We start from the raw sequence: 13,775 nt of genomic DNA on the forward strand, positions 1-13,775 counted from the left end.
TCGCTGTTTACCATTTTATAACAAGGTTAATTTTTCAAGGGTGAAATAAAAGCACCAATTTACTAACAACATATTGTTTAAATTCAGAAAGTAATCTCTTCTTGATACTATATTTCACTAGCCAATGCTTAAACTAATAGCTGTTTTTGACTAATGTACATTGAATAGTTTTGGAATTTAGTGATGCTAATACTACATATCTTTTTGATATTGCTACTGCTATTAGGAATACAGTGGTAGTGGACTTGACGTGAAAATAAATTGTGTGTTACTCTCATTTAAGTGTGATACAAGAATGCACAACACTGTATTCAATGTTCATTGTTCTTATGAGGCATCAAGATAGACATTAATAAAAGAGGTATTGTGAGGATTTTACATTTTTCTCCGAACCTCTGGCACTTCAAGGTTATTGTGTTCATTAAAGCAATACTTTAATCCTAATTGTGCCTTCAACTTATAGTCTGAAATTTTAGCTAGGTAACTGGAGCTGTTTCTGGAAATGCATGTTTTATTTGATAAAATATTTTAGATCACTGATGTTCCTTATTTATTTTTCTAATAGTAATTCTTCATCTTTGGTGTATAGTTTTTGTATTTTAGATTTACTATCTGCCTAAAATAAAGTAGCTTCTCTTGCCTTTAAGGTAATAAAATATTTTTATTTATACACTACAACATCAAAAGTTTTTTAACATGTTTTTAAACAATCTAACAAGACATTTGGAGAGATTTACCTTAGGCATCAAAAGGGATAGGGTACTAAAAACATTTAACACTGCAATTTGGCATTGTAAAAATATCATGCCAATATAGTAAGCACTTACCTTAATTGTTGGCATGTGCATGAAAAAGTATTTCAATTCCAAGGTTAATGATGTATAAAATTAGAGCATGGCTTAATTTTGTATTTTCATTATGTTCCTAACAGTTGTCCAACATGAATGTTGCTGGAAAAGTCCTTTGTTTTATTGTCATATCGTTTCTAACAATTGGATGTGGCGATGTATATGCTTTTATTTTCTTCAATGAACATCAAACTCAAGTCAACTATCCAAGAATTGGTTCATTTTTTTATCTTTGTTGCTTAGCTGACCATTTGCTGTGACTGTAAATAACCCCATCTGCATTGCATGTGTGTTTTATATGTGCTAACTTGCATAGATATCTCAGCGGAATGCCATGCGGCTCTACTTTGCATGCAAATACCTTGGTGTAGAAGTGTCTCCACCAATCCCGATCTTCATCGGTAAGCTTTGTTCCCTGTGCTCCTAATTTGAGGCTTCTTCTTGTTATAGGTTATGGCCTTTCATCGCCCTATGGCACCACCAATTACCCAAACATTCCCTCTCGGGTGTTGCCTGGGCCCCAATTGCCATCGCACAAGCACCAAGAGAGTACCCATTCCTCCCACCACATACACCACCCTCAGCCCCAGGTCCCTCGCCAAGGTCGGCAGATCCCCCAGCACCCAGGGGTCAGGTCCTCTGTCTATCAGGATGATCGTTTCCCATCCGAGACGCGACACTCAATGCTAACCCGACACCACCGGGCAAGGGGTGAGCGGGAGATGCCGTCGCGACCACTCTCCTCGGCCGCGGCCCCCCTTCACCCCTCCTCCCTCCCTCCCCAGCCCCCCCACTCCACCTCTGTCTTCCCCTCCACCACCATCCCCCCGCATCGAGCTCACACGCACCGTGGAGGAGGAGCGGCCATGTTGTCGTGGCGCAGCGCTTCTGTTTCAGACATGCGCCGGGCCCTGTCTTCGTCCACCCTGCACGCAGCAGCAGACCCCCAGCAGCTGCTGTATCGGGGGGGGCTGCCGGTCAGGCCCAGTCACGGCTCCCCCTACTCGGTCTCCTCCTTCGCAGCTCCCGCCTCGCATACGCTGGGTGCCCTGGCTCCTTCATCGTCGACTGGCGCCCGGGGCCTCTCCCCTCATGCCACTGCCATGGGTCCCACTGCTGGGTCCACCCTCGACTCTACGTCGGCTGAGATCGACCGCATCATGGCCAAAATTGAGCAAGACAATAAGATACTCGCAGAGTTGGACAAAAGCAGATCCACAATAGGTCAGTGGGGGGTGCGGGGACAAAGGTAATCGGATTGCCTTTCACTTTGACAGTTGATGTGACATGATGGTGTTTCTCTTGCATGTTTTAGTCCCTTTCATTGAACAACTATATGATTTCCATAAATCCATCAGTTCTCTTCTTACAAAAGAAGTTACTTTTAGTTTATGTGCACCTCTTATTTAGATGTTGATGCCACTTATCCAAATATGAAACTTGTTGGAGAAACCCCAATGTTTTATATATGTGTACTGAGTGCAATTAATATGTTTTCAGTATCTCATAATGATTATTTGCTTTGAAATTTCAATTTATTGCAAATAATTTTATGCTTATATTCTTCTGTTAGCTACTTTACCATTATATGAATATGCATTTGATCATCAAATATCTGTCTATTTTTCTTATATATTCACTTTAAATATTATTGAAAGTAGAAACAAAATTATGTCAGTTTTCAATGTAAACAATAAATGGTGAAGTACTTAACTATTCCTGAGTGCTACTGTTCTTGAGCGTATATTTGTCTCTCTGCTTTTCTCTGTTGTGAAATTTTTTGGTCACAGTTCAAGATCAGCAAAATTTTTACCTCACAGGTGCTGCAAACCAACCTGTCTCTCATTTGGTTTCTACAAGTACTGAAAGTAATGTCTTGTCTTCCAATATTTTGGGTCGTATGAAGCCTGGTGTAGCATCCAAACATCAAGCTTATCACTGGAGATACCCTCATGTTAAGAAACAGTACTTAAAAGTCCCGCAGATAACTTATGGTAGTCGTGGTAACTTTAAAATGCAACGTAAGTTCTTACAGCGATGTAGAGGGTATCAGTAGAGAATTGAAATATTGAAAAGCTAGTTTTCCACTGGTAGGAATTTATCATATCACCTTCCTCCTATCCTTACGACTGCCAATTCAGGCAGTTTTTGCTCTCTTTAGAAAAAAGTGGATTTATGGAATAGTTTTTCCTTTTATTATCATTATTTTCAACTCCATAGCTTGCTACAGTGCCGGTCCTAGTGTCAGGAATGAGCCACTTATTTGACAGTTAGGAATCGTTGAATACTCTACGCCTGAAAACACTTAATAAAATCAAAGTCAGTTGGCAGCCAACATAAATGGGATAGTTGAAACACAGAATTGGTTGATAAATTATGCCCAAGGCAATTCAGGGCGAGAAACAGGTTTGATGTATTTATTACCAACTCCAGGGATTGGATAAGTTAATCACTTAAATAACTTGACACTTAAGGGGTAGTGGTCAAAAGTGTTGACAACAAATTTTTTGACAAGAAAATATCTCAAACACAGCAGTCAGGGAGGATGGGCCGGCTCTGAGACTGTTAGTGCTAAGCATGATGGTGTCTACAACTATGTTTATTCAAACCATGAAGTTCTGCATGCATCTAGGATAAAATTACTGCACCAGTGCATCGGTGTTTGGAATGAAATTACATTTGGATTACTGAATGGGCCTGCCTTATTACCATTATTGAAATGGAATTTTCAGACTCAAGTTAATCAGTGTTATTGCCCATTGCATTGCCCAGAATGTGCTGGATATGCTTATTTATATCTTATGCGTATATTTTCATGAGATTTTTTAGTGTCTATTCTTTCTGTTTCCACTTTTTTCAATCCTTAATTTTTCTCCATTTTGTCTCCTATATTGATTTGTTTATGTCTCATACAGTGGCCTCTGCTGTTATTTTTTCCAATTATTTTTATAGGGTGACTTGGATTTTCTATGGTTTTTCCACATATTCAAGAGTCTCTCCACTGTTTCCGTACCCTTTCCTTCACAAGCCTCTCAAGGTGGTCACTCTATCTGTGTAATTGGGGAAGTTGATTGTGGATTACTAAATTTCTTCAAAGATTCAGGAAAATAACCAAGTTTTTAAATAGTTTGAACTAACTTCACACTTAAAGAGTTTAAAGAGTAAAAAGGGCATTGGGAGGTTTTGCATTTCTAGGTCCTTCTGCTGCAATGATCCAATATTCATGTGATGATATTCCACGACCTTTGCATGCTCCATCTCCATATCAGTGATGCAATCCACTTCAGCTCTCAATCTGAAGATATATCCTCCATGGGTACACACCATTATTGGTGGAACAGCAGAGTAGAAGAACCCAGAAACTGTCTGACTCCCTGGAAAATCCTTCAGCAGGGAAGGATTTTATTTGTAATTTTTTGTCCAATTCGGAGCTTGGCTCAGGCAATTTGTTGTTCAATTGCAGCCACCAATCAAAACTATAATGAAACCAATTGTAGTGAAACACTATTATGGGAGATCAGGATGATGCAATGGCTAATATACTGACTGGTTACCCCCTCAAAGGCCCAGGTTTGAATCCTGGAGATAGTAGTAGTTTTCAGTGCTATTCCAATTCCTACTCATATCGCTATGTGGAGAGCTCATCAAGTGGAGCACACCATCCATTGGATGCAATGTTAAATTGTGTGACCCCTTTTGTTAGGAACAGACTAATCCCAATGCTGGCTCTTCCTTTTCTACATTCATCCTCCACACCCTGAACAACCTTCCCCTACCATAATTACCCACCAATATATTCCTAAATGACCAAATGTCAGTTATCTTCCCTAGTAACTACTGCAGGCCCCATTATATGATGCTTCCACAGAAATGCATTAGATTACAGTCCCGATTTTATTGATTAGATTTTAGGAATGAGGCATTTGCGCAAAAGATGGAATAAAATTGGGAGGAGAATGACAAAGTTCACCGAGAAAATTGAGTAAAATTTTGGAATTGAGTCCAAAAATTGAAGGCCGCCATGATTACTGCAATTGTTTCATTTATGATTTTCCTGTTTCCATGTTAAAAATCACTGCTTAAGCTTTTCGTATTTGGTTACTTCATTCTTTAATACCATTAGTCATTTCAATCATGCCACTAATCCTATGTGAAAACCCTGATTATCAATTTTTCTTTCTAATTTTATTCTGCTGTCTCAACCACCAACTATGTGTTGTGTTTAGCTCCCTAATGATATCTTTATGTCAATTTATTTGCTGTATTTATAACATGCACAGAAACGTTGATGCACTTATTTGATTTAATCCATATTTAATTTATAATACATTAAAATTATAATTATTTTCATTATACTTCAGAGTATGTATGTTTGTTTCTTTGGTTTTGAAAAAGCAATGGGCATTTGCATTGAAAGTTGTGTTATAGTTTTAGAATATACCTAGATAGTACAGTGGTTGTAATTTTCCTTTTAATGGATTGTATATAGCAACACTAAGTATCTATTGCTGTGGAATTCCAATGCTTTTGATTTTCTATCTATTAGAATAAGTATCAGACAGCATTTTTTTCCATTATGTGACAAAGCACAAACCTGTGAAGTAACGTGTCTACTGTTGAACAAAACATTAATGCTTTGAACTCTGAAATGAATTGCTTGCAATTCATAATTTTAGGTACATTAGATTTTTTTTAATTAGTAGCATATTATGTGATGATGGCATATCATATTACCCACATGAATAGCCAAATTCCCAAGGCTAATTAAGCATTGCAAATGTATGGTTTCATCACAGGCTGAAGAGAAGGTAGTTGAAGACTAAAAGCAATATAAATTTTCACCGAACAGTCAATATGTAATGTATCTTCTCACTGCCATGCATGCCAACAAATTTTAGATTGTGGCATGATGCTGTTAAAAGAGTTACGCACAATGAAAATATAATGTGGTAAATGGAAAAAGTTTTAAAAATCAGTAAAATGAGGAGAGAAGGATCAGAAAAAGAAGTAGGATAATCATGTTGGAATTCAACATATACCTCATTTTGCACAGAAATATATGCACAAGCAAACATCTGGATTTCTAGTATGCTTTTGGCAGTAAACATACTGACTCCAAAATAGAACATCTACAATGCCCTTTTTTGTCTTTCTTAAGTAGATGTGCTAATATATTATTTACAGATCTCCTCAAATGATGTTTCATCATCCTTATTGATGCTTCTTGGGAATTTTAGATGAATTTGAAAAAAATGCTATTTTTATCCTCTCTAAAGTAAAAATAATGTTTAAATATCCTATGCCATGGGGCAACTTAAATTATTACCAGTAAGATTTATAGTTTTGAAGATGAAAGTAATAATTATTGAGAGGAACAAGTCACATAAAATATGTTTCTTTTGTCCTGCATCCTCCCATGGATCACTAATATTAGATGGTCATTTTGTTGGGTTGACTTTTGCTGACTAAAAATAATCTGGAAATTAGTAGTACTTTTGTTTTCCATGAAGGGGGCAGTTGGAGGTGGTTTTTCAAATTGCCAAGATGTTATCGCTGCCCCCGGAGCTTGTTAGGCATGTCCTGGCAGTTTTTCTTTAGAGAACGCTATGACTTCATATCAATCTTTTGCTGCTTCAGGCAGACATAAAACGAAATCTTTCCACCAATGGTGCAACATGAATCATCCTGAATGTTCATGAACAAAAATAAATTTAATGTAGGTCTCTTCTGTTATGATTAAATGCTTGTGCAAAACAGCAATGATGAGTTGTGAGCTTGACTAAAATGCAGCCCAAACATTAAGAAGTCTAGGCAATTTGTTGGAAGTAATTTAGATTAGCATCTCAACACTTATAATTGCCTACACCTAAAGAAGAATAAAACAGGAAGTACATGAATTTGAAGTCTTTTACTTATGGGAGTTCAAGTAGTCCCAAAATCGTAGTTATATTCTCCTCTCTCTGAATAACTTTGCCAGCCCTGGTGACAGCAGGGTAAAGTTCTCGCCTGCCAACCCAGAGGTTGCAGGTTTGATTCCCGCCTAGGTGGATTTTCCCCCATCTAGTGCTTGGTTGAATGTATTGTCTAAGGGTTAGGCGGAAGAAGGGACTATAAGTCTCAATTTCACCCGAATAAGTCGATAAATAAAATAATAAAATAACAATCATTTATTTTTAGCCATTGTTATACAGGTGTATTGTAGGCTATTGTAGTGTACCAGCCATTCATAACTCTTGAAAGCTAAGAATGGGTAGGGCCTAGTGTCATAAATAATTGAAAATGCTTTGTGGTAAAATAATGTCCAATTGAAGAAAAAATGATTTTTCCTTCTGCTTTTTCCTGCTATTCATCCTCATTGGGATATTTTCATCTCAAAATATTCATGTAATCCTCATAAATAATATTTTGATGGTTTACAGAACAAATTTTGGCAAAAGGAAAGGAAAGCTATTAATTATTTTTTTCACAAAAATACTCTTAACATTTGTTTTGAAAAGCTGAACTCAAGATAGTCCAAATCTATTGCTAGTCATCCTGCATTAATTAAAAGTAACCATGCAAACATCTAGAATAATTACAGTGGCATTAGTGGATTGCATTAAATCAAGTGTGCATAGATGTAAATCAAGCCAAAATAGGGTGTGGATTATTGAGCAATACTTCCGAGGTAGCTTTTGAGATTTTCTGCATGAGCAGCATCTTGTCACAATGTTCCCATTGAGCTGCAGCAGCTTCAGAAACAAAATACCTAATGGTTAGGCAATCCTTACTTCATCATGCTATACTTTTTTGTATTTGGCCAATATTATTGCTTATGCTTTCAGACTAATTACAGTTTACTTCCTTTGCTGTCCATTGGCCTTGGTGGAAACAAGTTTACCATCTACTCATTCTGTTTAGGAGATTTGTCAGCACTCAAAGGTGGTGGAAATCATCATTGTTTTTATAATTCTTGGTCATTTTTCAGCTTCTAGAGACTCATGAACAAAATTCAGGTAATCGAATGATTTATTCACGTTTACCTACATTTCTGCATTATGTCTTGTGTCACAATTCTTTTATTGCTTTATTATGGCTTACAGTTGCCATTGCTCGGCCCACCTGGCCCTGGCAAGTCTCAACAGCTACCTCCATAGCAATGATTGACTATCAGGATCTTTGAATCATTGATTTAATAAGAGTGATGATCACTGATGACAAATATTGCAATGTGCTGAGAGAGTGCTCAGTAACATTTGAGTAACAGTGATGCACTCAATGTGATCAAATTTTCATCACCAGGTTTGGAATTACATATTACCAAGCTAAGGATTTAACTTCAACTCATTTTATTCAATAAGAAGTATCTTCAAGTGTTTAAAACAAATTCATCAAATTTGATATCCGTTCCCTGGTGACATCAGCCAAGAACAGAATGTTTCATTGAAATTAACCCTTGATATGAAAAAGTGAATTCTTATTGGTTGACAATGACTGTAATGATATTTTTCTGCCATTCGAGGTTACTCTTGGTAATGTTTTTAGCCTCTGCTATTCCATCTTGTGCATTGAAACAGTGGGTCCCATATCATGCATCATGAATCCCTTAGGAGGTATAGAAACATGTCAGAGCACCTAATAGTTACTATAAAAGAGACTCAAGAAAATTGAACTGGGAACCCCAATATTTTTATTTTCAAACTTTAATTCCAATACTTCCCTTGTCTGACAAAAAATAAATATAAACCTAAGTGCCTTACTCGCAATAACATCTCATAATGAGTGATTTAAACTAAGCATTAAATTTATATGTATTTAAATAAAACAGTTTCTGGCAACACTTGGTGGAAATTTTTCATATTGAACTTAAAATTAAACCACTTGGCTTTTCCACATAAAAAACTTGTATTTACGACCTAGGTTTCGTTATGGTATAACATCATCAGGTTACTGATGATGTTATACCATAGCCATAACCATACCATAACCATATTTTATCATAGCCATAACATCATTGGACCTGATGATGTTATACCATAACGAAACCTAGGTCGTAAATAAAAGTTTTTTATGTTGAAAAGCCAAGTGGTTTAATTTTAATTTCATTATATGTATTTACTATTGTATGTTTCTATCGAGCTGGAAAAAACTAGCTAGCCAAGGGATTCATTACTAATAAGAGCCGAGTCTCAATTAGTTATTTTTAGCTTGGTGGAATTCATGACGAAATGAAATTAATGAAGAATCTTAACTAAACTAAATATTAACTATGGTGGGCTTTAATTGTAGCAGACATGATACTGATCTCATTTGGATGGTTTTATCAAAAAAGTTAGCCACATAAGAAGTGTTATTAAAGGTAGAATCACATTAGCAATAGAAGCTTTAACAAAATGGAAGAAATTGATGATAGGATTCAAGTTGAAATGTGAAGAAAAGATTGGTTAAAATTTTGCTGTAGAGCATAGAGATTTATATATGACCTCATAGCCTGGAAATTTAGGAAAAAGGGGATAATGAAGGTTTGAGAATTTGGTGAGGAATAAAGGGAAATAAACTGGACTTAGGTGAAGGCAAATGAAGTGTATTAAATCTGGTAGAGAAAAAGAGGTAGTTGGTGGAGAAAATTCTAAGTAGAAAATAATTGGATGCAGGACATTGGTGAGAACAATATTGGGATGTTAAGTGCCATAGTGGTGGAAAGGAGAATGTTTGGTCCAAGGGGGAGAGGGAGAGAATTGATAGCTTGGAGAGAGTTGAGACTCTGTAGGGCTGAACAGGAAATTAGCAAAGGATAGCTGTGTTCATGGTGGAATGGAAGAAGGATGTACAAAATCTTGATTAACATCAAACTGCATAATCACTCTGAAGTTGAAAGGATTATCACCCTTGTTTGTGCTACAGCAGATTTCCTCTCTTGTTCACATTGAATAGAGGCATGCCATTACTCATAATTTAGGGGTCAGCGGTCAACATTTTTGAAATATGAACTCTGTTAAATTTTCCCCATTGATAGAGATAATTCACTGGCTATATCTGTTTAACATTGATTAGGTTTCTAATTGATAGGTGTTGGAATAATGAAGGTAAAAATTTTAAGTTGCCATCAATGGTAGCAAACTTTTACAATTAGATCACTCCTATTTACACAGTGTATTTATTTACAGATTGAGTTTCCTTGCCTGCATACAAGCATCAGCAATTATCAGGGAAGTTTTTTCGTAAATATATGAATGAGGCTTTTTCTGGGATCACCTGTGTATGATAGGTTGGCATACTTTATAGAAAAGCATAACTTTTAAGACTTTAATGGAAGCCTTTATTGTGTGAAAGTATTCATGTGCAGTGAGGCACTCCATGGATCAGATACGTGAGCAGACCAGAGAGGAATATACAACTTGGAAACCTAGATGGATTTTGCAGATCAACTAGAGACAGTACATTGAGGTATGAAGAAGTTGAGAGAGGTGGAGGAAAGGACTATATGGGGCAATATAAGGAAGAGTTGAACCACCAGGTGGATTGGGAACACCTTGAGACAGTACAAATTTTTTTGGAACTTTATAATAGATGGGAAAATTAAAGTGAAGGCACCTCAAGGAAACCAGTATCAACTGAGTTATGAGCAGACAGTTCAACCTGTTTGTGGAATCTGCTTGCACGCATCTTTTGTCCAAAGTTACAGCGGCCAAAGAAGGATATAGAGAGATATTACACTATTTTTTTCCCTTAAGATTTGAGTAAAAGAATGGCCCATGATACTGTGTTTTTCTGAGAGACGTGGTTACAGTAAATAAGTGATGATGGTTTTTTTTGCAATCTTTCTGCAATGGCACAGTTTAACATCTTCCCTCTGGCTCTCCTTTTTAAATTTTTTAAGGGCATGAGAGGCAGGGGAAACTTTTTCCCCACCTCACTGCTGGCAACCACTGATTGCCCTAAATTGTTGCACATTTGCACAATCAGCGGTTGTTGGATATATGATGGAGCAGCTTAGATTGCAAAACTTAAAAGAAAAATGGATGGGTGTACCTATCAATAGGTCTTTTAAATTTTTTGCATATGCGTAGTATTTTGAACTATGTAATTGAGACTTAAAATGATACAAAAAATACACTTCTCTGTACCAATTAAAGGACATATTTCCTGATAGTTTTATGTCAGCAGACATCTTTTCTCTTCTAGCTCTAGCTAAATTGAGCTCAGTGAGCGAGTCCTTGTTACTTATCCTATCTCTATGTTATTTGTGAATAGGATGGAAATAAGTATGCCGGCACTGAAGCAACTGCTATCTATCATGACTTCAAAGCTTATGTTTATAAACTCTGTCCATAGCTTGAGAAAGATATCATTTTTTTGCATTGGCTATTTCTGTACTTGAAAGCAGATTATAGACCAAATATTATACACACTTCAATTGTTAAGTGCTTCCAGGAATGAATTAGAATATAGTTATGAACCATTCTAGCTATAAGTTGGTATTTAATTCAGTATGATACATGCACCAAATGTATTTCTGTAAATATACCCATTGTCTAAAACAATCCTAATCTCTCAGTGTACAGTTTTTATTTCTCATTTCTTAGGACCTTCAGTTTCTTTTTGTAATGTTGTACTGCCTTCTATAATGACTGCTGCTGGGTCACATTAGGCAAGAGTGCTAATTAATTCTCAACTAAGGAGGACAGGAGGGAAGGTGGTATGGGCTTTAAACTCCATAATAATGCGTTAGAATGCCATGATCCAGTTCAGACAGCCTGCTTTCACAAATGCCCCCATCATCCTTAAAATGTCATTTGTGTTCACTTCTAATGATACGAAGAGATTTGAATAGCATTTTTCAGTTCTTCACATACATACTAGGGGAAGAAAAATACAAATAAATGATTTATGATAACAAGATTAAAAATAGCTTCCATGTTTGAGGTACAAGTTACACAGGTTTGCGCAAAGAAAAACAGGGATGTACCCACAAGCAGTAATAATACTTGATTTCTTCATACTTGCTCATCCGGCTCAAAGCTGTATAATTCTCTTTAGATGTGTGCCGATGTCACCATTTCTTATAGTTTCAATTCCTGAGTAAAAATTTATTGAACGTATCCACTCATGATAAAAAGCAGTTTTGGATTAAGATGACAAAAAATAAAAGGAAATCAATATCTTCTTGTATTATAAGTATTTAAATAGTTGTCCATAGCACTATAATTTGAATATGTATCACATTTATGTTTTTATATTACTGAATATCTTCTTAAACATTCTTAATAACAATTCTCAGTAATAATTATGCCTGTAGATTCATCATTTCATCGTGTTATGTGTGTAGTGTATATTTCTTTCCGAACACTTTGACAACAGAGGCCACTCATTAGGGAATCAATTTCCTCTTCTTATTTCTAGGATAGTTAGCCATGTTAGTACATGTCTTGAAAACACTTGTGTACTGTACCACCCTGCGAATATCTACGAAAGAAACATTTTAGTTCACTATTGTTTTCTAGCTCTGAGGAGCTCTGTATATGCATTATAAGACCAAGAGAAAATTGCATCACAAGTTAATAATAAATGATTTACCATAATTTTTCTATCTAAATTTTTTTGTTAATATTAATTTTCATACAAAAATAAAAATAAATTATAAGATGGCACTTAAGTTTTCAGTGCAAGACTCCAATGATTTTTTTAAACCTTCATAATCTGAAACTCCCCCATGGACTACAACCTTGATGTAGTGGACAGGCTTGTGCATTCGAATGAGCTAGGCTGGTGGGAGCTGTGATAATTGCCCCTGGGATGGTCATTCATCCCAGAAAGATCAAATGTTAGGAGCCCAACAAAAGTTAGTCCACTCAGCATTTATTCCTCAGTGAGATGGCTGCAAAGGCGTCTGACCCCAGTGGGGTGGCCATTGAGTGATGGTTTCACATTAAAAACACAATCAAGGAAGGCAGTGAGAAATCACCTCAACTATTAATCCTATGATTTCTATGATGGATAGTGAAGAGAAAGTGAATCCTGGCAAATATGGGATTCAGTCCCAATGGCCATGTGTCATGCCCAGTGGCAGTAGAGGCAAGGCTACCGTGGTTGTCATCCCACGAAACCCTTGCAAAGGAAAACCGAGAGCAGCACCGCATAAGACACAGAAGAAGAAGACTGAATTAGTTTGGATATGAAATTGAAATGTTAGAACAATGTTGAGGACAGGAAAGTTAGAGAATATAAAGCAAGAGATAGAAAGAGGAAATAGAGATATTTTAGGCCTATGGGAGGTGAGATGGAAGGATATCAGAGATTACTGGAGTAATAGTTATAGAGTAATATGCAGCAAAGGGGACGAAAGCCAATGAGGGGTTGCCATAATATAGAATAAAGATGAAGGAAGAAGTGAAGTCAACATAGAGCAAGCAACGGGTGGAATAATACTGGTGGAAATAAAATCAGAATTGACAAAATTGGTCATTTTTCAGGTATACATGTCCATAAGCAATCATAAGGAGGAAGAAGTCGATAGGATATATGATCATTTAGAGGATATAATTGGGTGTGTTCCTGCAGGGAAACATTTGATAGGGATGGGGAATTGGAATGGGACGATAAGCAAAGGAAGAGATGGTAATTAGGTGGGGGACTACAGTTTAGCCACGAGGAATGACTGCGGGGAGAAAGCAATTGGCTGCAGACAGGCATTAGTCATCACCGGCACTTAGTTTAGACCCCTCAAAAGGCATAGGTATACATGGAAAATGCCAGGTGACTCAGAAAGGTATCAGTTGGATTATATTCTGGTTAACCGCAGATTCAGGAACAGTGTGATGAATTTGCTCGGCTTCACAGGAGCAGATGCGGACTCTGACCACAATTTAGTTGTTATGAAATGTAGCCTCCGTTACAAAAAGATAAGGCAGGAGTGGTGGGTTAGGAAATGGAATGCAAAAGAAATAA

General features: G+C 36.7%; 1 protein-coding gene across 19 annotated transcripts in view; it reads left to right on the top strand.

The window, feature by feature from the left end:
• LOC139692755 (RIMS-binding protein 2-like) overlaps nt 1–13,775 on the top strand; it is a 133,775-nt gene that overhangs the window by 14,289 nt on the left and 105,711 nt on the right. For 17 of the 19 annotated variants that reach the window (XM_071591010.1, XM_071591011.1, XM_071591023.1 and 14 more), the window contains exons 4-5: nt 1,299–2,072; nt 2,669–2,869. In XM_071591010.1, coding sequence (XP_071447111.1) covers nt 1,299–2,072; nt 2,669–2,869 — 975 coding nt within the window. The remainder of the gene's footprint in view (nt 1–1,298; nt 2,073–2,668; nt 2,870–13,775) is intronic. The other 2 variants (XM_071591025.1, XM_071591020.1) reach the window with 2 other exon arrangements.

This window comes from Hetaerina americana, unplaced genomic scaffold (assembly GCF_022747635.1).
Source record: "Hetaerina americana unplaced genomic scaffold, ioHetAmer1.1.p SCAF_40, whole genome shotgun sequence".
NCBI classification, from domain to species: Eukaryota; Metazoa; Arthropoda; class Insecta; order Odonata; family Calopterygidae; genus Hetaerina; species Hetaerina americana.